This window comes from Pseudophryne corroboree, unplaced genomic scaffold (genome assembly GCF_028390025.1).
Source record: "Pseudophryne corroboree isolate aPseCor3 unplaced genomic scaffold, aPseCor3.hap2 scaffold_1959, whole genome shotgun sequence".
NCBI lineage: Eukaryota > Metazoa > Chordata > Amphibia > Anura > Myobatrachidae > Pseudophryne > Pseudophryne corroboree.
Genome location: NW_026968600.1, coordinates 1 through 25,057, shown reverse-complemented (window position 1 = coordinate 25,057; position 25,057 = coordinate 1). Strand labels below are relative to the sequence as shown.

Sequence of the window (25,057 nt, the reverse complement as noted above, 5' to 3'; positions counted from 1 at the left end):
ACACAGACGCCCGCCGAAACAGCACTGTACTCGTGGGTAAGCGTTGTCGCGACTCGGCGGGGAGTAGTTGGAGTGACTCTTTCTAAGGTACGTATAAGACGCTGTTTAGAAAGATCACTCAGAAAAAAATAGTAAGACTATAAAAATAAAGTAAAAAAGCTTATGGCTGCCAAAAACTAGCAGCCCTTAGACCATGGTCCGGCTCCTGCCTCACCAAACTAAAAACTGATTTGCCTGAGCCAGGTGGCAGGTATATATAGACGGGCCCACTGCGTACTGGGAGCCCAGAAAGCTTTGACCGATTGGTGCAAGATCCGCTGTCGCTCATCCATATCCCAATGTATCCTGTGGATACCCTGTGGACCCTGCAGGAGAAAGTGGCCATTTTTCAGGCCAAGTAGATTAAGCATGACAACCATTTTCGGTTGCCTAGCAATTTCTAGTAACCATGGCAACGGCGGCCATTTTGCTGGCAAAGTTTAAGGAGCAAGACAACCAGTTTCTGTTCCTAAACAGTTTTGCTTGTTTCATTTCTACTCATATTGTACAGTGTAATCCAGGCATGTCCCAACTGCGGCCCTCCAGCTGTTGAGAAACTACACTTTCCAGCATGCCCTGACACAGCTTTAGCATTCTCTGACAGCAAGACTGTGTCGGGGCATGCTGGGATATGTAGTTTCACAACAGCTGGAGGGCCTCAGTTTGGACATGCCTGGTGTAATCCTTTTGACTCTTTATTTTACACCAGTGATGTAAAAGTGTGTGGAAATATAGAAATGGTCGTGTGAACATTTCCAAAATATTTCACAAGGTTTCTCAACAGTTTACTAAAATGTAATTACCCACTGCTCTAAGAAATAAATGCCGTCTGTCCTCCAGTGATGGTAGCACATGCAAGGGGTCCAATAGGTAAGCCAGTAGCCCCTAAGCATCCCACCTGGCACCATGTAGGAGGTAATCACCAATCACCATCTGCCTTAGTATGGATTATTCATTTATAATATTCTCTTCCCTTAGTACTAACTAAATCTCAGTAATAGGTATAGAATTGCATGAGGAGTAATGGACAGTAGCACACCCAACCCCTACACAGATAGAATAAAAGGAGGAGCACTCACTGTAGGTATTCTGTAGTGCACCATAGCATAGTGAGTCATTATTATGACATTACATTTTTATTCTTAATTCCCATACATTCAGGTCACTGAATGTGCATTGTGCTCATAGCAATATAATCCCCTATAAGAGTTTTAAACTCGATTGAACATAATAAAATACACCTTTTGCCAATTCTTAAACAAACAACCCCTTATTTTTTGTTTGTTTGTTTGTTTGTTTGTTTTTATAAATGGGAAATGAAACTTAACTCATTAAATATGCATTTATAATAATTCAGCTATACAAAAAGAAAAAGTGATTCACTTGTATCTGATTGTTATTTCCACCAATAGCCCATTCATTGCAAACCCTTACACTATCTAGACAAATGTCCTCCTGTGTTCTCCATGTATTGTACTTTGTCTTTCTCAGATTAATGAGATTTGGCTTGTGGTTTTATTTGATACTTTGGTATTGATAGTATCTACTGATGTATTCATAGAATAGTAACAATAGTGTAACACTACTTACTGTTTCACATTAGTATCACATCGTCCCCAATGCAGGCAGAAGATCTGATTATTCTCCGTTCTAAAGCTTCTCATAATATGATAATTGAGATCTACCAGATAAATGTATTCTTAATGCTGTAATATGCAAATGACTATCGTATCGTGAATGTTACTTGGTAAGCAGACATATTAATCGCTGATGTTTTTACTGCAGACATATACTGTGATCTCCCGGACAGTAGAGAGCACAGCTGGTGAGGCACATCTGTCCCCATACGTACTATTCCCGCCGACGGTAGCTATTCACAGTACTGTATGTAATAAGGTTTCTATTTCAAGACTCTTTAGACTTGAGGCTTGTATCACTGGTGTGTGTGTGTGTGTGTGTGTGTGTGTGTGTGTGTGTGTGTGTGTGTGTGTGTGTGTGTGTGTGTGTGTGTGTGTGTGTGTGTGTGTGTGTGTGTGTGTGTGTGTGTGTGTGTGTGTGTGTGTGTGTGTGTGTGTGTGTGTGTGTGTGTGTGTGTGTGTGTGTGTGTGTGTGTGTGTGTGTGTGTGTGTGTGTGTGTGTGTGTGTGTGTGTGTGTGTGTGTGTGTGTGTGTGTGTGTGTGTGTGTGTGTGTGTGTGTGTGTGTGTGTGTGTGTGTTTTGATTGTCTCCCCTGGCTAGAATGCCAGCATAGACTTCCCGGAATACAGCAATCCTTCTGGCTGAAACGTGATAAAACCTCTAATGGAGACTGATTTTGTTGCCGCACCCGGGAGAAACCCTAAAGTCTTGGAGGGCTTTTTGAAAAGTACTATGCATATGCCTAAGCCAATCAGGATGAAAGGCGCCTTTAACTCATCCAATGACAGCGCAGCACAGTGCATAAATAGAGATGCTAGCGGCTGCTTTCTATATGTATTCGTTTTTTTGCCTTTAGACGTGTTTCGTGAGGAGAGATGGCCAGGACCAAGCAGACCGCCCGCAAATCTACCGGAGGTAAAGCTCCCCGCAAGCAGCTGGCAACCAAGGCTGCTCGGAAAAGCGCCCCAGCTACCGGCGGCGTGAAGAAGCCTCACCGCTACCGTCCCGGGACTGTTGCTCTCAGAGAGATCCGCCGCTACCAGAAATCCACCGAGCTGCTGATCCGCAAGCTGCCCTTCCAGCGATTGGTGCGTGAGATCGCCCAAGACTTCAAGACCGACCTGCGCTTCCAGAGCTCTGCCGTTATGGCCCTACAAGAGGCCAGTGAGGCTTATCTGGTGGGGCTGTTCGAGGACACCAACCTGTGCGCCATCCACGCCAAGAGGGTAACCATCATGCCCAAAGACATCCAGCTAGCCCGCAGAATCCGAGGGGAGAGGGCATAGACACTCGGCACTCCTATACACGCAGCAACACAAAGGCTCTTTTCAGAGCCACCAAATCCTTCTAAACCAGCTGAAGCATAAGTTACACAATGGTGTTTAATTGGACGGATACCACCTCCTTTAGCTCTGCCCAGGCTCCTCGTAGTTAGTAGCCACTAAGCTCACGGCCTATATCCCTTAATTACCCGCACCTTCCTTCCAGCTTGCCGCTGCCCTGGAACAGTGGCGGGAGCCTCCTCAATTCAGCGTGCAGTCAGGGCACAGGGGGCTACTAGTCTTCACCATGAAAGGTTAGAGTTGATCAAGTGTAAGGGAACGTTTTAATAAGGCTCCATGAGCACTTTTCTATGGAAGTAAATGCCTGTAAGGCGGCTCTTTATAGAGTCCTCTACCGAGGAACTTGCCCTACACATCTAGTACCTCCCTTAATGAATCTGGGGGTCAAGCATTTAGCCGTGCAGCTCCGATTCTATGGAACTCACATCCCCGCATAGCTCGAGAGGCCCCCGCTCTAGAATCTTTCATACACACTCATCACTCTCTAAATGTCCATTTAGTATCTCCTGCATAGCTTCCCTGCGCTCCACGGTTTCTGTGCTGTATTGTATTAATTTAATTTGTTTAGCGCTATAAGTCCTATTGCAGAAAGAACATTATGGAAATAACATTGTTATGTCTGCGCTCTACTGCTTGTTACACGCAAGGGTCTGATTTACTTCCCGTCAGAAGCACAACGCCAAGTACGATACTCGCACCTATCCCGCTAAACAGCGGGCTACTTACTCCCACATGTACAGCATATCATGAATCAGCTCTTTGGGGTCAGGGTGGGTGGCTCTGAAAAGAGCCTTTGTGTTGCGGGGACAAGTATCTAGCAGTGAAATCACTTGCTCTTAGCTGGTTTGTGGCTCTCGGTCTTCTTGGGCAGCAGCACGGCCTGGATGTTGGGCAGAACGCCTCCCTGGGCGATGGTCACCCCACCGAGCAGTTTATTGAGCTCTTCGTCGTTGCGCACAGCCAGCTGCAGGTGGCGGGGGATGATGCGGGTCTTCTTGTTGTCGCGGGCGGCGTTTCCGGCAAGCTCAAGAATCTCAGCCGTCAGGTACTCCAGTACTGCGGCCAGATACACCGGGGCACCGGCTCCCACACGCTCCGCATAGTTTCCCTTCCTCAGCAGACGGTGAACTCGACCGACTGGGAACTGGAGACCGGCCCGGGATGAGCGAGTCTTTGCCTTAGCACGGGTCTTGCCGCCTTGTTTCCCTCTTCCAGACATGCTTGCGAGGTTCAATGAGATAAAAGAGTCTCTCTTTCAACAGAAACACTGAGAGATATGTCTCTAAAACACCGCCCTCCTCTTACATATATACTCAGAAGCGACATGCTGCTTGCTCTGTGATTGGTCTGCTTACAAGCTAAACAATGCAGCTCAACTTCATCCACAGACCAATCCGCAAAAAGAAGAGTGGGGTTACGATGCCTACCAGTGTCACATGACACTTCTACCCAATAGTGTAGCTTGCATTGGTGATGCCTCGTTTGCATAAGCTGCCTATAAATAAAACAGATGTGTGAGATGACCGCACAGATTTTCTACATTGTGTCGAAGAGATCCTAAAGAATGCCTGATCCAGCAAAGTCTGCTCCGGCGCCTAAGAAAGGCTCTAAGAAAGCGGTGACCAAGACCCAGAAGAAGGATGGGAAGAAGCGTAGGAAGAGCAGGAAGGAGAGTTACGCCATTTACGTCTACAAGGTGCTGAAGCAGGTGCACCCTGACACCGGCATCTCCTCCAAGGCTATGGGCATCATGAACTCCTTTGTCAATGACATCTTTGAGCGCATTGCTGGGGAAGCTTCTCGCCTGGCTCATTACAACAAGCGCTCGACCATCACCTCCCGGGAGATCCAGACCGCCGTACGCTTGCTGCTGCCGGGAGAGCTGGCCAAGCACGCCGTGTCCGAGGGCACCAAGGCTGTTACCAAGTACACCAGCGCCAAGTAATCACCCCCTTCTCTGACCCACATCAACACAAAGGCTCTTCTAAGAGCCACCCACCTCCTCTCTAATCGGGCTGAAACTATGATGGGTATTATATGTGCTACTTGCAAATCTGCCTTATTGTATCTCCGCTTCCATGAACTGTATATTCACTTCCAAACTAAAGCGGGGTCATATAGTCATCATATTACAGATGTCAGCATTAGTGCTTACATAAAGCAATCCATAGAGCAGTGACTGCCCGTGTAGCTGCTGCAGAACTAGAGAATTATTGTATCTTATTCCAATGTTACAAAGTATCAGTAGATTGTAGCAATTGGTCCCGTTGTTCGTATCACTTTGAATCTCCTATAAACACAGTTGCTAAAAGGTTGTTTGTCTTTCAAGATGCCCTGTGTAGAATGCTATTGTTACTGTATCACTGCACGTGTAACACCGGGATCCAATCTCCGGTATCACTGCAGGTATATTGCACCGAATCCATTATAAGACATCAGGTTCCGTTTAGCTGCATTTAATGAAAGGAGATCTTTATGATCGCACAATACAATGCTGGCTTAGGTACACGTGCCAGCTGTGCTCCCTATAGTAACAGAGATACAGGGGGTGGCTGAGCAGCAGTGTTCCGGAGCGGGACTGGCTGAGTGCAGTATCAGCGGCGCTCATTATTACAGGGAGAAGAGAGACCGAAGCGCAGAGCTGACACTCAGACCGAGCCCGGGACAGACGTTACACTGACCAGCCAGAAGCGGCATGTCATTGGAGTGATTTTGTTTTGTCCCGCCGAAATCTGTTCGACTCATTGGTCCATTTTGAATTTTCATCCTCCAATCCCAATGAGGTTGTGCAAGTCACTTATTATATACCTATTATTTATCTGGACAATATATAATAATGGATATTAAAACGGTTAAATTCTAAATGGTTTTTTTTTTTTACTTCAATAAAAATAAGTCTATGAACAACAGTGTGCTAAATAAAGTAATCTATTATATAAAATAAATTATAGTGCAGTGCTAATATATATATATATATATATATATATATATATATATATATATTATTATACTTTATGCTGTCCTATATTTATGACATTTCATTTTTTCTGATTTGCTATTTCTCAGTCGTCATCTATATCATCTGTTATGAGCCTTATATCAAATGTTGGGACGTTGATAAGAATGGGACTCAGTATGGATAATATTACATTGTATCTTAGGTTGAATATTATGTTGTACCAAGTACAGGAATTGTATGGGAAAAAAGATCTTAGCTAAGTGTAACTTTATATTGCGTATACATCTTATGCCCCTAATCTGATGGTAAGGCAGTGACTTTTTAACATCTAATTATAGCCATGACTCCGCCTCTCAAAGTGCTCAGTCACCCATCAGGTCCGCTTACCTCTTTCTAAAGAGCAACCGAAAATGGGTTGCCTCATATTTCTTTGTCGTTAGCTATTGAATAATGTCTGGAAGAGGTAAAGGAGGTAAGGGGCTCGGAAAAGGAGGCGCTAAGCGCCATAGGAAGGTGCTGCGGGACAACATCCAGGGCATCACCAAGCCTGCCATCCGCCGCCTTGCCCGGAGAGGAGGCGTGAAGCGTATCTCCGGCCTCATCTACGAGGAGACCCGCGGGGTGCTGAAGGTGTTTCTGGAGAACGTGATCCGGGACGCCGTCACCTACACCGAGCACGCCAAGAGGAAGACGGTCACCGCTATGGATGTGGTCTATGCTCTCAAGCGCCAGGGCCGCACTCTGTATGGCTTCGGAGGCTAAACACCGAGGCGCATCTAATACCATCACCCGCACACAAAGGCCCTTTTCAGGGCCGCCCATCTCTTCTACGAAAGATCTGTAACCCAACGTCTCTGTGTAGTGCTGTACTCTGACTATAAGCCGGGTCCTAGTACTTAATCGTTCCCTCACATTAGGCACACCGCTAGTGGTTGCTGTCTTTATTTGGAGTGATGATGAAAGGACCGGGCCAGTATTTTAGTGAGCTTATGCCCAAGCTGGCCACTACTAATGTGTAATGTTTATGAATTCTTGCAGTGGGTGAGACGTGAGTAGATTTGTCCTAGAGGTACCGCCATGATCCTTTGTTTCGAAGATGGCACAACACACTGTCGGTGGCTGACTAGTTCTAAGCTGTTGGACACAAGTTTTTTTTATGAAGGACAAACTAAGTATTCACTAGGAAATCCATGTTCTCTTACAGCTTAGCTTATCGGCGGAGTTTTTGAAAAATGTATCCGCTCTTCTTTAAACCAATCGGTGGAGGGGGACATGCTACTTCTACCAATCAGCGCAGCTCAGCTTATATGCAAATTTGATGAAAGCAGCCAGGTTACATAATTCATTTTTTGGGGGGACAATGCCTGGGAGAGGTAAGGGGCTCGGGAAAGGAGGCACCAAGCGCTGCAGGACTACATATCATCCAGGGCACCACACAGCCTGCCACCCGCCGCCTAGTCCATAGAGGGGTCCTGCAGGCTTTGAACGTTAATTAACTAATTTAAGGGTCTCCTACATTAATCCAGAAACGAGCTATAGGAACAGGCTGTATTTTCAAGGGAGGCATTTTTTTTTTTGTAGCAAACAATTATACCTTGTCCGGGTACCTCGCAGTCTGTACATCACCGGGAATGGCGTGCAGAACACGCGGTGCTGTTCCTTACACCAGACTGTACGACCAAGTACACATAAAACAACCATTCAGCTACTACGGGCGGCTGGAGATAGAAGAACCCGACACTTTAGTGTATACGTTCCCGATCTATCTGCAGATTTAACAGATAACTGCATTTAGTCCCGCTCCCCTGCATATCCCACTTATGCAGTGACTGCATGGGGCAGAGTAGATGGGCCAAGTGGTCCATATCCTGCTATCAAGAGCTATGTTTCTAGGACTGATGTGTAAGGGACAAACTAGATATTTCTGCCACATGTAGCGACTTCTTCACTACAGTTTTTATTTAGTCCCCCAATAGATCACATCGTGCGCCTACAGCTCTGCCGAGACAGGGTGGGTGGCTCTGAAAAGAGCCTTTGGGGGATAACAAGGAAGAGAGGCTGCGGCTTTACAATCACTTCTTGGCCGCAGCTTTCTTAGGCTTAGCTGCCTTCTTGGCCGGGCTTTTTGTGGCTTTTGGCTTCGCTGCCTTCTTGGCCGGACTCTTGGCAGCTTTGGGCTTCGCCGCCTTCTTGGCGGGACTCTTGGCCGCCTTCTTAGGCTTCACGGCTATAGGCTTCTTTGGGCTTTTGGCAGCAGCCGCTGTAGCGGGTTTCTTCACCTTTTTCGGGGTCTTGGCTGCACTCGGAGCCTTCTTGGGCTTCTTCGGGGATTTGGCCACTTTCTTCGCTGCAGGTTTCTTGGGCTTCAGGGACTTCTGGGCGGCCTTCTTGCTTTCCACTTGTTTCTTATTGAGCTTGAAGGAGCCGGAAGCGCCGGTACCTTTCACCTGGGTGAGAGTTCCTTTGGTCACTAATCCTTTCACCCCCACTTTGATGCGGCTGTTGTTCCTCTCCACATCGTAGCCTCCGGCAGCCAGAGCCTTCTTCAGGGCGGCAAGAGAAACCCCGCTGCGCTCTTTAGAGGCGGCCACGGCTTTTACGATCAGCTCGGAGACGCTGGGTCCAGAAGACTTGCCGCTCTTCTTTGCTCTTCCAGCAGCTTTCTTCGGCTGCCTCTTCTTTTTGGCTGCGACCTCTGATGGAGGAACAGCGGCGGCGACGGGGGCAGTTTCCGCCATGTTTGCAGAACTTAACTTTAATCAATAATACTACAACGCCCGGTGTTGACTCACGTCTTTTATATACACTGCCGGCTGTGCTGTGATTGGCTGCCGAGAGTGAGGTGTTCTGTGCTCCCATTGGCGGAATGAGCAGCCGTGTAAACTCTTCCCTGTCTGAGTGTACGGGGGAATCTGCTCTCACCTTGTGTTTCCCTAGCGCAGAAAAACAGTCTTTTATAGGGCATGAGGTGAGCGGCGAGCTGGCTCTCTGCACCACACCAGTACTCCAAGGTCTCCCCTAACCCTTTACTGTCATTGCTAGCCTATGCGCTGTGAAGAGTGCCGGGAATAGCCCCTGTCAGCTCACCTAGACCAGGCATGATCTGGCTGGCGTGTAATACATCTTTTCTGCGAAGCGAAAAATGTCTCATCGGGCACTTTTCTCTCCTCCAGGCACTACACCGAACAAAGGTGGCTGGGGCATAATCAGTGCAGAGGATGCCGCATTTTGAAAGACATAAAGGTGATGTGTGGGATGCTGTACACCCGGATGGATAGCACAGGCAGGTTGCCCCACAAGGTATTGGCACTCCTGTCTGGGAACTCTAGTTACTTTGACTAAATAAATAAAAGAAAGATATCTGGCGTGCATAATCAGCTTCAGAATAATCCTGCCGGCCTGAGATTCTCCATGTCCTGAAAAATGCTGGTGGCGTTTTCTCCACATGTTCTTATAATGATCCATATAGACATTGATGCATATCTATGCATCTTAAGTGTGTCAGTAGGTGGGCTATGGGGTCCCGTTCCCATTGATAGGAGACTGATATTTTTAAGAGGACATGGGAGCAATAGGGTGAGACCATAGGAATAAAGGGTACAATATCTGGAGACGGGAGAAATAAGGAGACGAGGAGTGGGAGATCAGAGGAGCAAAAGGAACAACAGAGGGAATCGGTATGAATAGTGATACAAATAAAAGGAGACAGTAATAATATGGAGAATAATAAGGGTACAGAGGGAAAAATGGAGAGGCAGAAATATGGGGATACATAAGGGGACCTCTAAGGGTAGTGGCAGGTGGAAGGAATGGATGAAAGGAAGAGAAACAGGGGGAAAATAAAGGTGAATGGGTAAAGATGGCAACAGGAAACAAACGGGGAGATGGGAGAGACAAGGGGAAAATCGGGGGAGACGTGATGGAACACGGGGGAGGAAAAGGAAGAACAAATAGGAGAAGATAGGAAGATGTTGAAGAATTATATGCTCACAATAGTTATGCGGAATAAAATTTAAATGACGTAGCTTGTTAAAAAATAACTAGCTGAGAGGAGAGGATCGACATTGAGGAATGGAAGGCAAATGGAGATGGAAGCGGGTTCTTGAAAAATACCGATGACTACTAACTGGAGGGCGTGTGCCAGCAGCAAGTACCATCCAGGTCTCACTCTCTTCCCCAACCCATGATTGCATGCTGGAGTTGTGATCTAGAGCATTGAGAGTCTCCAGAGCAGGTAGGGAGAACACGGAGCTAGACCTGGGCCACTACTAGGGATTTCTGGGGCCCCAAGGATGGTAGAAACAAAATAGAAATAAAAGCTGACCCATAAAAATATTTTTTTTTCAATACTTTTAATGTTTATTTTTTTCAAGAACATGTAAAATGGATATAAAAATAAATAAATATATCTGCATAAAGAAAAAGACAGTAACTAAAATAGAACAATAAGTGGTTGATTTTACGTACAGGGACTATTGTATCTGAAATTAGTCTCCACTGAGCAGATGAAAATCCCCTTTGTACAATCCACATACAGTACACAGCAGCTTTATATTCTCTTCATGCAGTTTCCCGGATACATAAGCTTTAGCTTGTGGTCTAAGTTGATACTTTCACAGATTGTATCCAAATGTTTCAATGGAATAGTTACAATTGAATAATACTGTTTCCCATTAGTATCATATAGTTTCACACACGCAGAAGTTCTGTTCATACTCCATTCTAAAGCTACCGTACGGTAGCGATGACCTAATATGACCTAATATGATTAATGTATTAACGTTTTAAAAATGAAATCATCATTATTATTTTATGCCATAGACAGTGTTTTTGACATATGTAGTTGTGACTTTTCTTATTTTTATTTTTATGTATATCTGCATTCATATTAATATCTCCCTGGAATTAGTGAGTATAGTTTGCAAGTACATACAATGGTATTTACTGTTTCCTATTAGTATAATAGTTTCCAGCACATTCCGAATTTCTGATTATACTCAGATCTAAAGCTTCTCAGAGGCAGTACGGATGGTGTAATGGTTAGCATTACTTCCTCACAGCACTGAGGTCATTAGTTTGATTCCCACCATGGCTCTACTGTAACTGTGTGGAGTTTGTATATTCTCCCTGTATTTGCATGGGTTTCCTACGGGTACTCCAGTTTTCTCCCACAATCCAAAAATATAATTAATTGAGTCCCAATAAAAATTGTTTAAGTGGTGCATGTGGTAGGGAATATATATTGTAAGCTCCACTGGGGCAGGGACTGATGTGAATGCATGTAGTGTAGTGATGTAGTGCAGTGGATAGGGGAATGTAGTGCAGTAATGAGGTGTTATGATAAAGTGCAATGTGTGGGGACACACAGGGGGGAATGTAGTGAAACACGCCGCTGATGGGGTATGTGACGCAGAGGGCATTTGGATCACATAGGGGGATGTTGTCCAAAATATCCCTCTTTTTTCTAAATTTTTGATAATGTGATTATTTTAGTCTTAGGGTTTTTTTTTTTTATATTTTTATTTTATTATTATTAATATTACTATTGTTATTATTAATAATAACATTTTTTATAAACACATTTTGGGGAGGGGAATCACTGCTTTTTCCCTGGTGGCGAAAATCCTAGTTTCGGCCTTACCCTTAGTAATAGGCTTCATGCTGCCCAATACCGTTACATCAGTATGAGACATTAAACCGTTTTTTCCAGTACCAGGGCCTTTGCTTTGTATAGATTCCCCAAGAACAAGCCCCAAAACTCGGGGAAACTGTTCCTCTTTTCACCTGGGTGGCTCCATACCAGCTGGGAAAGTGCTCCAGGGAAGTTGCCTAGCAATGTCCGATAATTATGGCAATGCTGGCCATTTTGAAGGCCAAGTAGTCTAAACATTGAACCAGTTTCAGTTCCCTAGCAATGTCGGGTAACCATGGCAACAGTGGCCATTTTGATGGCAAATTTGATTTAAGCATGACAACCAGTTTCTGTTCCCTGGCAACAGTTCGGCAACCATAGCAACATATACGTTATGGTAAGAACTTACCATTGATAACAGTATTTTTCCTAAATCCACAGGTTTCACAGGATACATTGTTATATGGTTGAGCGACAGCGGTTCTTACACTAATCGGTCAAAGCTTTTTGGCCTCCCAGCATGCAGTGGACCCGTCCATATATCCTCGCCTCCTGGGTCAGGTAAATCAGTTGTTTTCCAAAGCTTAAGGCAGGAGCATCATGTAGAGCACTAATCAGGCGAGAAGACCACACATGCACAACCTCCCACCCTTCCGTACAAGAGGGAAGAGTTTAGTGAGTAAAAGGATCCTCAAATCAGGTGCGTCAAGGTGGGATATCTGTGGACATAGGAGAAATACTGTTATCAATGGTAACTTATTACCATAACTTATATTTCTCCTGCAGGGTCCACAGGGTATCTACAGGATACATTGGGATGTCCCAAAGCAATTTAGTGGTGGCAACGCTCCTGATTAGACAGGAGAATGCTTGGCCCAAATTCAGCATCCTGAGAGGCAAAGGTATCCACAAGCAAAATGTCTAATGAATGTGTTAATGGAAGACCATGTGGCTATCTTACATATCTGTTCTGCTGAAGCACCATGCTGTGCTGTCCATGATGGACCTACTTTACGAGTAGAGTGAGCAGAGACATTATCCGGAAACAGGAGATCAGCCTTCGAATATGCTTCTGAAATCGTCATCCAAAGCCACCTCGCCAGTGTCTGCTTACCAGCAGGCCACCCTCTCCTATGAAATCCGTAGAGAACAAAGAGATAATCTGTCTTTCTGATAGCACTGGTACGATCTACGTAGATCCTTAAGGCATGGACAATTTCCAACGATGCATCTCCCGCAGATAGGTCTGGCCCCTGGAAAGCCGGGACTACAATTTCTTTGTAAAGGTGGAATTTAGACACCACCTTAGGAAGATACCCAGATTTAGTTCTGAGAACCGATCTATCTGGATAAAAAATGAGAAATGGAGGACAAAATAATAATGCGCCAAATGCTGAAACTCTTCGAGCTGAAGCCATAGCCAGAAGAAAGAGAACCTTAGCTGTCAACCATTTAAAATCTACTCTTTTAAGTGGTTCAAATGAGGCAACTTGAAGGGCCTTTAGAACTAAACTTAGATCCCAAGGCACTGTAGGAGGAACAGAGGGACGTTGAATGTGCAGCATTACCTGGAAAAAAGTGTGCCCATTCTGTAGGTTGGCAATTTTCTTTTGGAACCATACAGTTAGTGCTGACACCTGCACTCTCAAAGAAGCCACCCTTAAACCAGAAGGAATGCTAGGATTCTGGAAATTCTGAAAGACCTGGGGTCAAGTTTCCGTTCACTGCACCATTGAATATAGGCTTGCCATATTATGTGATAAATGCGAGCTGAGGAGGTTTTCCTTGCTCTAAGCATTGTTTGAATTACCTGTTGAGAGAATCCTTTTGACTTCAGGATGGAGGTCTCAAGAGCCACGCCATCAAAGACAGTCAATCCAGATGTCTGTGATGGCAAGGCCCCTGAATCAGTAGATCTGGATGTTGAGGTAGTAGGAATAGAGCATCCATCGACATCCTCTGCAGATCTGTGTACCAATGTTTTATGGGCCAAGCCGGAGCTATTAGTATAACGGCACTTTTCCTTTTTATTATTATTATTATTATTATTACTACCGCCACCAGTTTTTTATATAGTGTACACATATTATTATTATTATTATTATTATTATTATTATTATTATTACCAGTTATTTATATATTATACATATATTTTGCAGTGCTTTACAGAGCATATTTAGCCATATACATCAGTCCCTGCCCCAGTGGAGCTTGCAATCTATAAACCCTATCACATGTACACACAGACACACATTCACACTAGGGTTATTTTTTTTCTTTGTTGGAAGCCAATTAACCTACCAGTATATTTTTGGATTGTGAGAGGAAACCGGAGTACCCGAAGGAAACCCATGCAAGTACGGGGAGAATATACAAACTCCACACAGTTAGGGCTATGGTGGGAATCGAACCCATGACCTCAGTGCTGTGAGGCAGTAATGCTAACCATTACACCATCCATACTTTTACCTTTCTCACCACCCTGGTTAACAGGGTGATGGTAGGAAACACATAGGCCAGACGAAAGTCCCATCTCACTGACAGGGCATCCATCTTCCTTGGTCCACTGCACCTAGAAGCAATTTCTTCCTGACACTGCTCCTCAGCCCTGAAGGCTGGCATCTGTTGTCAGAATTTCCCAATCTGATATCCAAAAGGGTCTCCCTTTGTCCAGATGGGCTGTCTGTAGCCACCAGGCTAATGACCTCCTTCCTTCCAGAGGAAGAATCATAGTCTGCATTTTTATTGTCTGATGACCCCATTCCACTTGGTAAGGATCCGATGTTGCAGAGGTCTTGAATGGAACTGAGCATACTCTACCATGTTGAAAATTGACACCATTAGACACATCACACACATTGCTGCGAGAATTTATACTCTTCGACAGTGTAGAAGCTCCTGGATCCTTTACTGAAGTTTGGATATTTTTCTCAGAAGTAAAATTACTCTCTGACGGCTCAAATCCAATACAGCCCCAAATGAGTCATCCGTTATGACGGAACAAAAGATGATTTTGCCCAATCTATGAGCCAACCGTGCTTCTGCAGACACTCTATTGTATGTTGCAGATGACACAGAAGCAATACCTGAGACTGTGCCAGGATAAAAAGATCGTTGAGGTATGGAAATATTCTTATCCCCTGCTGGCGGAGATAAGCTACCATAATCACCACATTTTTGGTGAATACTCTGGGGGCTGTGGCCAGACCAAATGGCAGAGCCTGAATCTGAAAATGCTGTTGGAGGATAGCGAATTTGAGATAGCGCTGATGGGACAGAGCTATAGGAACATGCAGGTAAGGATCCTGTATATCCAGGGATACCATAAAATCCCATGGTTCCATAGCCAAAATGATGGAATGTAAGGTCTCCATATGAAACCGAGGTACCCAAATGTATTTGTTCAGCATTTTTAGATTGAGTGTGAGCTGGAACGACTAGTTCAGCTTCTGGACTAAAAACAGGTTGGAGTAGAAACCCTGTCCTTGTTGTGCAGGAGGAACAGGAATGATTACTCCTGACTGAAGCAATTTCTGAACTGCCTCTTGCAAAACCCTGGCCCTCGTTTCTACCAAAGAAAGGCTGGTACAATAAAAAAAAAAAACCTTTGAGTAGGGTTTTTCCTGAAAGAAAACGCATAACTGGGATACACCGCTTCTTGCACCCAGGCATCTGTGGTAGACTGCTGCCAGATTTGTGCAAAATGAATAAGTCGGCCTCCCACCCTGGGTTCCCCCAGGTGGAGGCCCGCACCATCAGGCAGATGGCTTATCTTTTTTGTATTCTGAATCAGCTTTCCAGGTGCGTAGCTAAACTGCTCGGTGAGCGGCTAATTTTGAGGCTGATGTTTGAGAGGCAATAGTGCCCATATCTAAGGCTGCTTCTTCCAAGAATATTGCAGCCTGTTTGATATGTGTCACATGGGATTTTTGCTCTCTGGATGTCGTTGAAATTTCCCCTACCAATGCATCTTGCCAGACAGCCACTGCTTTAGCCATCCAGGCTGAGGCCATGGCTGGTCTAATGATTGCCCCAGACAGGGAAAAAAAAGTTGTTGTTTTTTAGCAAACCATCTACTCTCCTATCCGTGACATCATTTATTGATGTTGAAGGCAGAAGTAATGTAGATTTTTGCACTAAGCGAATCACATGCATATCTACTTTAGGGGCTACCTCTCTCTTTAAACAGTCCTCAGTCAGAAAAGGGTAATTGGAATTCCATTTCCTAGGAATTCTAAATTTCTTACTGGGCATAACCCAAGCCTCTTCCATAATTTCCGTCAGCTGTTCTGATCCAGGAAACTCAGTCTTACCTGTTTTGGGACGTTTAAATAAAGGTGCCTTGGATTTTAACACAGTATATGTTGATTCTTCTAAGGATAAAATGGATTTCATTGCAGTAATCAACTCAGATATGTCCACTGAGCTGAGACCTTCTTCCTCATCCTCATATTCAGAACCAGAGTGTAATGAGTCTTCGTCCTCTGATGAGTCCTCATCTGAAACATGTGTAGACTCTGAAGATGTTGTTTTGTGTCTAAATGATTTACTTACCACTGGCTTTTCAGCCTGTTTCTGTTGAGAGGCTACTGCTTCCCCTGTGCTGCACATATAATAGTGCAACCTATCACCGGTACAGAAGTTGGAATTATCCACTCAGCTATACTGGATAATGTCATGTGCAAACATAGCCCATGGTGGATCAACTTACACCTGCATCTGCCTTGAATATTTCAAGAGACCTTGGTGAAAGCTAATACAGTTTGCACACAACCCATCTTGAACCAGATCCTGAGATGTTAACCCAGCTTTACATGACAAACATGATATGAGTGTTGGTGCTGATGTGAGTGTGTTTTCCTCACCTTTTCTGCTCTAAGACATGATAAATAATCAGACAATTTAACAGTGTAATACACAATTTGTGACTGTAATCACTTTAAAATGTGTTAAAGTGACATACAATCCGACCCTACCCTGTTTAGCACCAGCATTGAGGATCGGAGTAAACAGAGAAAACTGACAGAATTTATAGCAAAGTCAGCAATCACACTAACAGTCAGTCACAGATTATACATTAGTATAATAAGCAATATGACCACATATTCAACTACAGGTACAGTTCACGTATGTAGGAGAAACATATTACTGCATTACTTTATAAAAATGCTTTAACTGTATTCAGACGCATAGCAAAAGAAACCACAGTAATATTATCAAACTCATATGCATTATGCCCTTATCCAACTATTTGTACTCAAAGGTAGATAGAGACTTAGGGCCTAATTCAGACATGGTTGCATGCAGGCTATTTTTTGCACTGCTACGACCAGGTAATCGCCACCCACAGGGGAGGTGGGATTGCTGTGTATGGCTGCAAACGCTTGTGCAGAGAGCTGCACAAACAAAAAGTTTGTGCAGTCTCTGCACAGCTCAGGACTTGCTCACCCGCTGCAATGATCCTTGCTGGAGCTGATGTCAGGATCCCTCCATGGAAACGGCCGGACACGCATGCGTTTTCCTCAACACTCCCAGAAAACGATGAGTTGACACCCCCGGACGGCCTCTTCCTGTCAATCTTCTTGTGTTTGCTGCTGCAAATGCTTTCTTCATTATTTTTGTCGCTGCCCAGTGATGGCCATCGCCGGCCAGCAACGCGCCTGCGCATTGCGGCCCCCACGCATGCGCTGTTCAGACCCGATCGCACGGCTGCAAATAACTACAGCATGCGATCAGGTCTGAATGACCCACTTAGTGTTTTATAGCCCCCACTCAGGAGAGCGGGATACAGGGAGACTTACCCCGCTTCCAGAATCGATAAATACGAGTGGATCCATATGCTATAAGTGTCCACCGCCGCTCCGTGAAAATATAGTGAACACAGATTGCCAAGTGAACACTGATGCACCAGTCACACAGCCGCTTCAGTTTATGGCAGGAGACTCGGAGGAAACTGGTCGTGAATCGGGGGGGGAGGGGCGACCAGGGGTGCATCCGTCTCCCCACTGCTGATCTCAAAATTAGGGATCGCAGCCTCATGCTACTCCTGGAGCCTTTGATCCCTAAGGCCTAGCACTTGTGCACTCTCGGTGGCAGCCGCGTCAGCGACTGTTTGGTAGTTTCCCCCAAAAGAGTGCGGCTGTGTCCATGTTCCCCCTCTAAGCGGAACCTATGCCTTACCTTCCTCCCGTGCTCCGGCCACAGCCTGGTAACGTCTGCTGGACTTGCTAGTTTTATCCGACACAGACGCCCGCCGAAACAGCACTGTACTCGTGGGTAAGCGTTGTCGCGACTCGGCGGGGAGTAGTTGGAGTGACTCTTTCTAAGGTACGTATAAGACGCTGTTTAGAAAGATCACTCAGAAAAAAATAGTAAGACTATAAAAATAAAGTAAAAAAGCTTATGGCTGCCAAAAACCAGCAGCCCTTAGACCATGGTCCGGCTCCTGCCTCACCAAACTAAAAACTGATTTGCCTGAGCCAGGTGGCAGGTATATATAGACGGGCCCACTGCGTACTGGGAGCCCAGAAAGCTTTGACCGATTGGTGCAAGATCCGCTGTCGCTCATCCATATCCCAATGTATCCTGTGGATACCCTGTGGACCCTGCAGGAGAAAGTGGCAATTTTTCAGGCCAAGTAGATTAAGCATGACAACCATTTTCGGTTGCCTAGCAATTTCTAGTAACCATGGCAACGGCGGCCATTTTGCTGGCAAAGTTTAAGGAGCAAGACAACCAGTTTCTGTTCCTAAACAGTTTTGCTTGTTTCATTTCTACTCATATTGTACAGTGTAATCCAGGCATGTCCCAACTGCGGCCCTCCAGCTGTTGAGAAACTACACTTTCCAGCATGCCCTGACACAGCTTTAGCATTCTCTGACAGCAAGACTGTGTCGGGGCATGCTGGGATATGTAGTTTCACAACAGCTGGAGGGCCTCAGTTTGGACATGCCTGGTGTAATCCTTTTGACTCTTTATTTTACACCAGTGATGTAAAAGTGTGTGGAAATATAGAAATGGTCGTGTGAACATTTCCAAAATATTTCACAAGGTTTCTCAACAGTTTACTAAAATGTAATTACCCACCGCTCTAAGAAATAAATGCCGTCTGTCCTCCAGTGATGGTAGCACATGCAAGGGGTCCAATAGGTAAGCCAGTAGCCCCTAAGCATCCCACCTGGCACCATGTAGGAGGTAATCACCAATCACCATCTGCCTTAGTATGGATTATTCATTTATAATATTCTCTTCCCTTAGTACTAACTAAATCTCAGTAATAGGTATAGAATTGCATGAGGAGTAATGGACAGTAGCACACCCAACCCCTACACAGATAGAATAAAAGGAGGAGCACTCACTGTAGGTATTCTGTAGTGCACCATAGCATAGTGAGTCATTATTATGACATTACATTTTTATTCTTAATTCCCATACATTCAGGTCACTGAATGTGCATTGTGCTCATAGCAATATAATCCCCTATAAGAGTTTTAAACTCGATTGAACATAATAAAATACACCTTTTGCCAATTCTTAAACAAACAACCCCTTATTTTTTGTTTGTTTGTTTGTTTGTTTTTATAAATGGGAAATGAAACTTAACTCATTAAATATGCATTTATAATAATTCAGCTATACAAAAAGAAAAAGTGATTCACTTGTATCTGATTGTTATTTCCACCAATAGCCCATTCATTGCAAACCCTTACACTATCTAGACAAATGTCCTCCTGTGTTCTCCATGTATTGTACTTTGTCTTTCTCAGATTAATGAGATTTGGCTTGTGGTTTTATTTGATACTTTGGTATTGATAGTATCTACTGATGTATTCATAGAATAGTAACAATAGTGTAACACTACTTACTGTTTCACATTAGTATCACATCGTCCCCAATGCAGGCAGAAGATCTGATTATTCTCCGTTCTAAAGCTTCTCATAATATGATAATTGAGATCTACCAGATAAATGTATTCTTAATGCTGTAATATGCAAATGACTATCGTATCGTGAATGTTACTTGGTAAGCAGACATATTAATCGCTGATGTTTTTACTGCAGACATATACTGTGATCTCCCGGACAGTAGAGAGCACAGCTGGTGAGGCACATCTGTCCCCATACGTACTATTCCCGCCGACGGTAGCTATTCACAGTACTGTATGTAATAAGGTTTCTATTTCAAGACTCTTTAGACTTGAGGCTTGTATCACTGCTATGTGTGTGTGTGTGTGTGTGTGTGTGTGTGTGTGTGTGTGTGTGTGTGTTTTGATTGTCTCCCCTGGCTAGAATGCCAGCATAGACTTCCCGGAATACAGCAATCCTTCTGGCTGAAACGTGATAAAACCTCTAATGGAGACTGATTTTGTTGCCGCACCCGGGAGAAACCCTAAAGTCTTGGAGGGCTTTTTGAAAAGTACTATGCATATGCCTAAGCCAATCAGGATGAAAGGCGCCTTTAACTCATCCAATGACAGCGCAGCACAGTGCATAAATAGAGATGCTAGCGGCTGCTTTCTATATGTATTCGTTTTTTTGCCTTTAGACGTGTTTCGTGAGGAGAGATGGCCAGGACCAAGCAGACCGCCCGCAAATCTACCGGAGGTAAAGCTCCCCGCAAGCAGCTGGCAACCAAGGCTGCTCGGAAAAGCGCCCCAGCTACCGGCGGCGTGAAGAAGCCTCACCGCTACCGTCCCGGGACTGTTGCTCTCAGAGAGATCCGCCGCTACCAGAAATCCACCGAGCTGCTGATCCGCAAGCTGCCCTTCCAGCGATTGGTGCGTGAGATCGCCCAAGACTTCAAGACCGACCTGCGCTTCCAGAGCTCTGCCGTTATGGCCCTACAAGAGGCCAGTGAGGCTTATCTGGTGGGGCTGTTCGAGGACACCAACCTGTGCGCCATCCACGCCAAGAGGGTAACCATCATGCCCAAAGACATCCAGCTAGCCCGCAGAATCCGAGGGGAGAGGGCATAGACACTCGGCACTCCTATACACGCAGCAACACAAAGGCTCTTTTCAGAGCCACCAAATCCTTCTAAACCAGCTGAAGCATAAGTTACACAATGGTGTTTAATTGGACAGATACCACCTCCTTTAGCTCTGCCCAGGCTCCTCGTAGTTAGTAGCCACTAAGCTCACGGCCTATATCCCTTAATTACCCGCACCTTCCTTCCAGCTTGCCGCTGCCCTGGAACAGTGGCGGGAGCCTCCTCAATTCAGCGTGCAGTCAGGGCACAGGGGGCTACTAGTCTTCACCATGAAAGGTTAGAGTTGATCAAGTGTAAGGGAACGTTTTAATAAGGCTCCATGAGCACTTTTCTATGGAAGTAAATGCCTGTAAGGCGGCTCTTTATAGAGTCCTCTACCGAGGAACTTGCCCTACACATCTAGTACCTCCCTTAATGAATCTGGGGGTCAAGCATTTAGCCGTGCAGCTCCGATTCTATGGAACTCACATCCCCGCATAGCTCGAGAGGCCCCCGCTCTAGAATCTTTCATACACACTCATCACTCTCTAAATGTCCATTTAGTATCTCCTGCATAGCTTCCCTGCGCTCCACGGTTTCTGTGCTGTATTGTATTAATTTAATTTGTTTAGCGCTATAAGTCCTATTGCAGAAAGAACATTATGGAAATAACATTGCTCTACTGCTTGTTACACGCAAGGGTCTGATTTACTTCCCGTCAGAAGCACGCCAAGTACGATACTCGCACCTTTCCCGCTAAACAGCGGGCTACTTACTCCCACATGTACAGCATATCATGAATCAGCTCTTTGGGGTCAGGGTGGGTGGCTCTGAAAAGAGCCTTTGTGTTGCGGGGACAAGTATCTAGCAGTGAAATCACTTGCTCTTAGCTGGTTTGTGGCTCTCGGTCTTCTTGGGCAGCAGCACGGCCTGGATGTTGGGCAGAACGCCTCCCTGGGCGATGGTCACCCCACCGAGCAGTTTATTGAGCTCTTCGTCGTTGCGCACAGCCAGCTGCAGGTGGCGGGGGATGATGCGGGTCTTCTTGTTGTCGCGGGCGGCGTTTCCGGCAAGCTCAAGAATCTCAGCCGTCAGGTACTCCAGTACTGCGGCCAGATACACCGGGGCACCGGCTCCCACACGCTCCGCATAGTTTCCCTTCCTCAGCAGACGGTGAACTCGACCGACTGGGAACTGGAGACCGGCCCGGGATGAGCGAGTCTTTGCCTTAGCACGGGTCTTGCCGCCTTGTTTCCCTCTTCCAGACATGCTTGCGAGGTTCAATGAGATAAAAGAGTCTCTCTTTCAACAGAAACACTGAGAGAAATGTCTCTAAAACACCGCCCTCCTCTTACATATATACTCAGAAGCGACATGCTGCTTGCTCTGTGATTGGTCTGCTTACAAGCTAAACAATGCAGCTCAACTTCATCCACAGACCAATCCGCAAAAAGAAGAGTGGGGTTACGATGCCTACCAGTGTCACATGACACTTCTACCCAATAGTGTAGCTTGCATTGGTGATGCCTCGTTTGCATAAGCTGCCTATAAATAAAACAGATGTGTGAGATGACCGCACAGATTTTCTACATTGTGTCGAAGAGATCCTAAAGAATGCCTGATCCAGCAAAGTCTGCTCCGGCGCCTAAGAAAGGCTCTAAGAAAGCGGTGACCAAGACCCAGAAGAAGGATGGGAAGAAGCGTAGGAAGAGCAGGAAGGAGAGTTACGCCATTTACGTCTACAAGGTGCTGAAGCAGGTGCACCCTGACACCGGCATCTCCTCCAAGGCTATGGGCATCATGAACTCCTTTGTCAATGACATCTTTGAGCGCATTGCTGGGGAAGCTTCTCGCCTGGCTCATTACAACAAGCGCTCGACCATCACCTCCCGGGAGATCCAGACCGCCGTACGCTTGCTGCTGCCGGGAGAGCTGGCCAAGCACGCCGTGTCCGAGGGCACCAAGGCTGTTACCAAGTACACCAGCGCCAAGTAATCACCCCCTTCTCTGACCCACATCAACACAAAGGCTCTTCTAAGAGCCACCCACCTCCTCTCTAATCGGGCTGAAACTATGATGGGTATTATATGTGCTACTTGCAAATCTGCCTTGTATCTCCGCTTCCATGAACTGTATATTCACTTCCAAACTAAAGCGGGGTCATATAGTCATCATATTACAGATGTCAGCATTAGTGCTTACATAAAGCAATCCATAGAGCAGTGACTGCCCGTGTAGCTGCTGCAGAACTAGAGAATTATTGTATCTTATTCCAATGTTACAAAGTATCAGTAGATTGTAGCAATTGGTCCCGTTGTTCGTATCACTTTGAATCTCCTATAAACACAGTTGCTAAAAGGTTGTTTGTCTTTCAAGATGCCCTGTGTAGAATGCTATTGTTACTGTATCACTGCACGTGTAACACCGGGATCCAATCTCCGGTATCACTGCAGGTATATTGCACCGAATCCATTATAAGACATCAGGTTCCGTTTAGCTGCATTTAATGAAAGGAGATCTTTATGATCGCACAATACAATGCTGGCTTAGGTACACGTGCCAGCTGTGCTCCCTATAGTAACAGAGATACAGGGGGTGGCTGAGCAGCAGTGTTCCGGAGCGGGACTGGCTGAGTGCAGTATCAGCGGCGCTCATTATTACAGGGAGAAGAGAGACCGAAGCGCAGAGCTGACACTCAGACCGAGCCCGGGACAGACGTTACACTGACCAGCCAGAAGCGGCATGTCATTGGAGTGATTTTGTTTTGTCCCGCCGAAATCTGTTCGACTCATTGGTCCATTTTGAATTTTCATCCTCCAATCCCAATGAGGTTGTGCAAGTCACTTATTATATACCTATTATTTATCTGGACAATATATAATAATGGATATTAAAACGGTTAAATTCTAAATGTTTTTTTTTTTTACTTCAATAAAAATAAGTCTATGAACAACAGTGTGCTAAATAAAGTAATCTATTATATAAAATAAATTATAGTGCAGTGCTAATATATATATATATATATATATATATATATATATATATATATATATATATATTTATTATACTTTATGCTGTCCTATATTTATGACATTTCATTTTTTCTGATTTGCTATTTCTCAGTCGTCATCTATATCATCTGTTATGAGCCTTATATCAAATGTTGGGACGTTGATAAGAATGGGACTCAGTATGGATAATATTACATTGTATCTTAGGTTGAATATTATGTTGTACCAAGTACAGGAATTGTATGGGAAAAAAGATCTTAGCTAAGTGTAACTTTATATTGCGTATACATCTTATGCCCCTAATCTGATGGTAAGGCAGTGACTTTTTAACATCTAATTATAGCCATGACTCCGCCTCTCAAAGTGCTCAGTCACCCATCAGGTCCGCTTACCTCTTTCTAAAGAGCAACCGAAAATGGGTTGCCTCATATTTCTTTGTCGTTAGCTATTGAATAATGTCTGGAAGAGGTAAAGGAGGTAAGGGGCTCGGAAAAGGAGGCGCTAAGCGCCATAGGAAGGTGCTGCGGGACAACATCCAGGGCATCACCAAGCCTGCCATCCGCCGCCTTGCCCGGAGAGGAGGCGTGAAGCGTATCTCCGGCCTCATCTACGAGGAGACCCGCGGGGTGCTGAAGGTGTTTCTGGAGAACGTGATCCGGGACGCCGTCACCTACACCGAGCACGCCAAGAGGAAGACGGTCACCGCTATGGATGTGGTCTATGCTCTCAAGCGCCAGGGCCGCACTCTGTATGGCTTCGGAGGCTAAACACCGAGGCGCATCTAATACCATCACCCGCACACAAAGGCCCTTTTCAGGGCCGCCCATCTCTTCTACGAAAGATCTGTAACCCAACGTCTCTGTGTAGTGCTGTACTCTGACTATAAGCCGGGTCCTAGTACTTAATCGTTCCCTCACATTAGGCACACCGCTAGTGGTTGCTGTCTTTATTTGGAGTGATGATGAAAGGACCGGGCCAGTATTTTAGTGAGCTTATGCCCAAGCTGGCCACTACTAATGTGTAATGTTTATGAATTCTTGCAGTGGGTGAGACGTGAGTAGATTTGTCCTAGAGGTACCGCCATGATCCTTTGTTTCGAAGATTGCACAACACACTGTCGGTGGCTGACTAGTTCTAAGCTGTTGGACACAAGTTTTTTTTATGAAGGACAAACTAAGTATTCACTAGGAAATCCATGTTCTCTTACAGCTTAGCTTATCGGCGGAGTTTTTGAAAAATGTATCCGCTCTTCTTTAAACCAATCGGTGGAGGGGGACATGCTTACTTCTACCAATCAGCGCAGCTCAGCTTATATGCAAATTTGATGAAAGCAGCCAGGTTACATAATTCATTTTTTGGGGGGACAATGCCTGGGAGAGGTAAGGGGCTCGGGAAAGGAGGCACCAAGCGCTGCAGGACTACATATCATCCAGGGCACCACACAGCCTGCCACCCGCCGCCTAGTCCAT

The 25,057-nt window shown here is 45.3% G+C and overlaps 9 protein-coding genes across 9 annotated transcripts; 6 read left to right on the top strand and 3 right to left on the bottom strand.

Moving 5' to 3' along the window:
- Positions 1-2,522: 2,522 nt before the first annotated feature.
- Positions 2,523-3,018, top strand: LOC135005097 (histone H3). The gene has a single exon (XM_063951888.1). It carries the CDS (start codon positions 2,552-2,554, stop codon positions 2,960-2,962), a length of 411 nt encoding a protein of 136 aa, XP_063807958.1. The 5' UTR covers positions 2,523-2,551; the 3' UTR covers positions 2,963-3,018.
- A 774-nt stretch (positions 3,019-3,792) lies between these two features.
- Positions 3,793-4,286, bottom strand: LOC135005099 (histone H2A type 1-like). The gene has a single exon (XM_063951890.1). The coding sequence runs from the start codon at positions 4,236-4,238 to the stop codon at positions 3,846-3,848; it is 393 nt and encodes a 130-aa protein (XP_063807960.1). The 5' UTR covers positions 4,239-4,286; the 3' UTR covers positions 3,793-3,845.
- Positions 4,287-4,525: 239 nt separating this feature from the next.
- Positions 4,526-5,015, top strand: LOC135005102 (histone H2B 1.1-like). Its single transcript, XM_063951892.1, has one exon. It carries the CDS (start codon positions 4,584-4,586, stop codon positions 4,962-4,964), a length of 381 nt encoding a protein of 126 aa, XP_063807962.1. The 5' UTR covers positions 4,526-4,583; the 3' UTR covers positions 4,965-5,015.
- Positions 5,016-6,394: 1,379 nt separating this feature from the next.
- LOC135005104 (histone H4) lies at positions 6,395-6,800 on the top strand. Its single transcript, XM_063951894.1, has one exon. It carries the CDS (start codon positions 6,429-6,431, stop codon positions 6,738-6,740), a length of 312 nt encoding a protein of 103 aa, XP_063807964.1. The 5' UTR covers positions 6,395-6,428; the 3' UTR covers positions 6,741-6,800.
- A 1,099-nt stretch (positions 6,801-7,899) lies between these two features.
- Positions 7,900-8,765, bottom strand: LOC135005096 (histone H1B-like). Its single transcript, XM_063951887.1, has one exon. The coding sequence runs from the start codon at positions 8,714-8,716 to the stop codon at positions 8,051-8,053; it is 666 nt and encodes a 221-aa protein (XP_063807957.1). The 5' UTR covers positions 8,717-8,765; the 3' UTR covers positions 7,900-8,050.
- Positions 8,766-20,144: 11,379 nt separating this feature from the next.
- LOC135005098 (histone H3) lies at positions 20,145-20,640 on the top strand. Its single transcript, XM_063951889.1, has one exon. The coding sequence runs from the start codon at positions 20,174-20,176 to the stop codon at positions 20,582-20,584; it is 411 nt and encodes a 136-aa protein (XP_063807959.1). The 5' UTR covers positions 20,145-20,173; the 3' UTR covers positions 20,585-20,640.
- Positions 20,641-21,400: 760 nt separating this feature from the next.
- On the bottom strand, positions 21,401-21,931 carry LOC135005100 (histone H2A type 1-like). The gene has a single exon (XM_063951891.1). The coding sequence runs from the start codon at positions 21,844-21,846 to the stop codon at positions 21,454-21,456; it is 393 nt and encodes a 130-aa protein (XP_063807961.1). The 5' UTR covers positions 21,847-21,931; the 3' UTR covers positions 21,401-21,453.
- Positions 21,932-22,133: 202 nt separating this feature from the next.
- On the top strand, positions 22,134-22,623 carry LOC135005103 (histone H2B 1.1-like). Its single transcript, XM_063951893.1, has one exon. It carries the CDS (start codon positions 22,192-22,194, stop codon positions 22,570-22,572), a length of 381 nt encoding a protein of 126 aa, XP_063807963.1. The 5' UTR covers positions 22,134-22,191; the 3' UTR covers positions 22,573-22,623.
- A 1,388-nt stretch (positions 22,624-24,011) lies between these two features.
- LOC135005105 (histone H4) lies at positions 24,012-24,415 on the top strand. The gene has a single exon (XM_063951896.1). It carries the CDS (start codon positions 24,044-24,046, stop codon positions 24,353-24,355), a length of 312 nt encoding a protein of 103 aa, XP_063807966.1. The 5' UTR covers positions 24,012-24,043; the 3' UTR covers positions 24,356-24,415.
- The last annotated feature ends 642 nt before the right edge of the window (positions 24,416-25,057 follow it).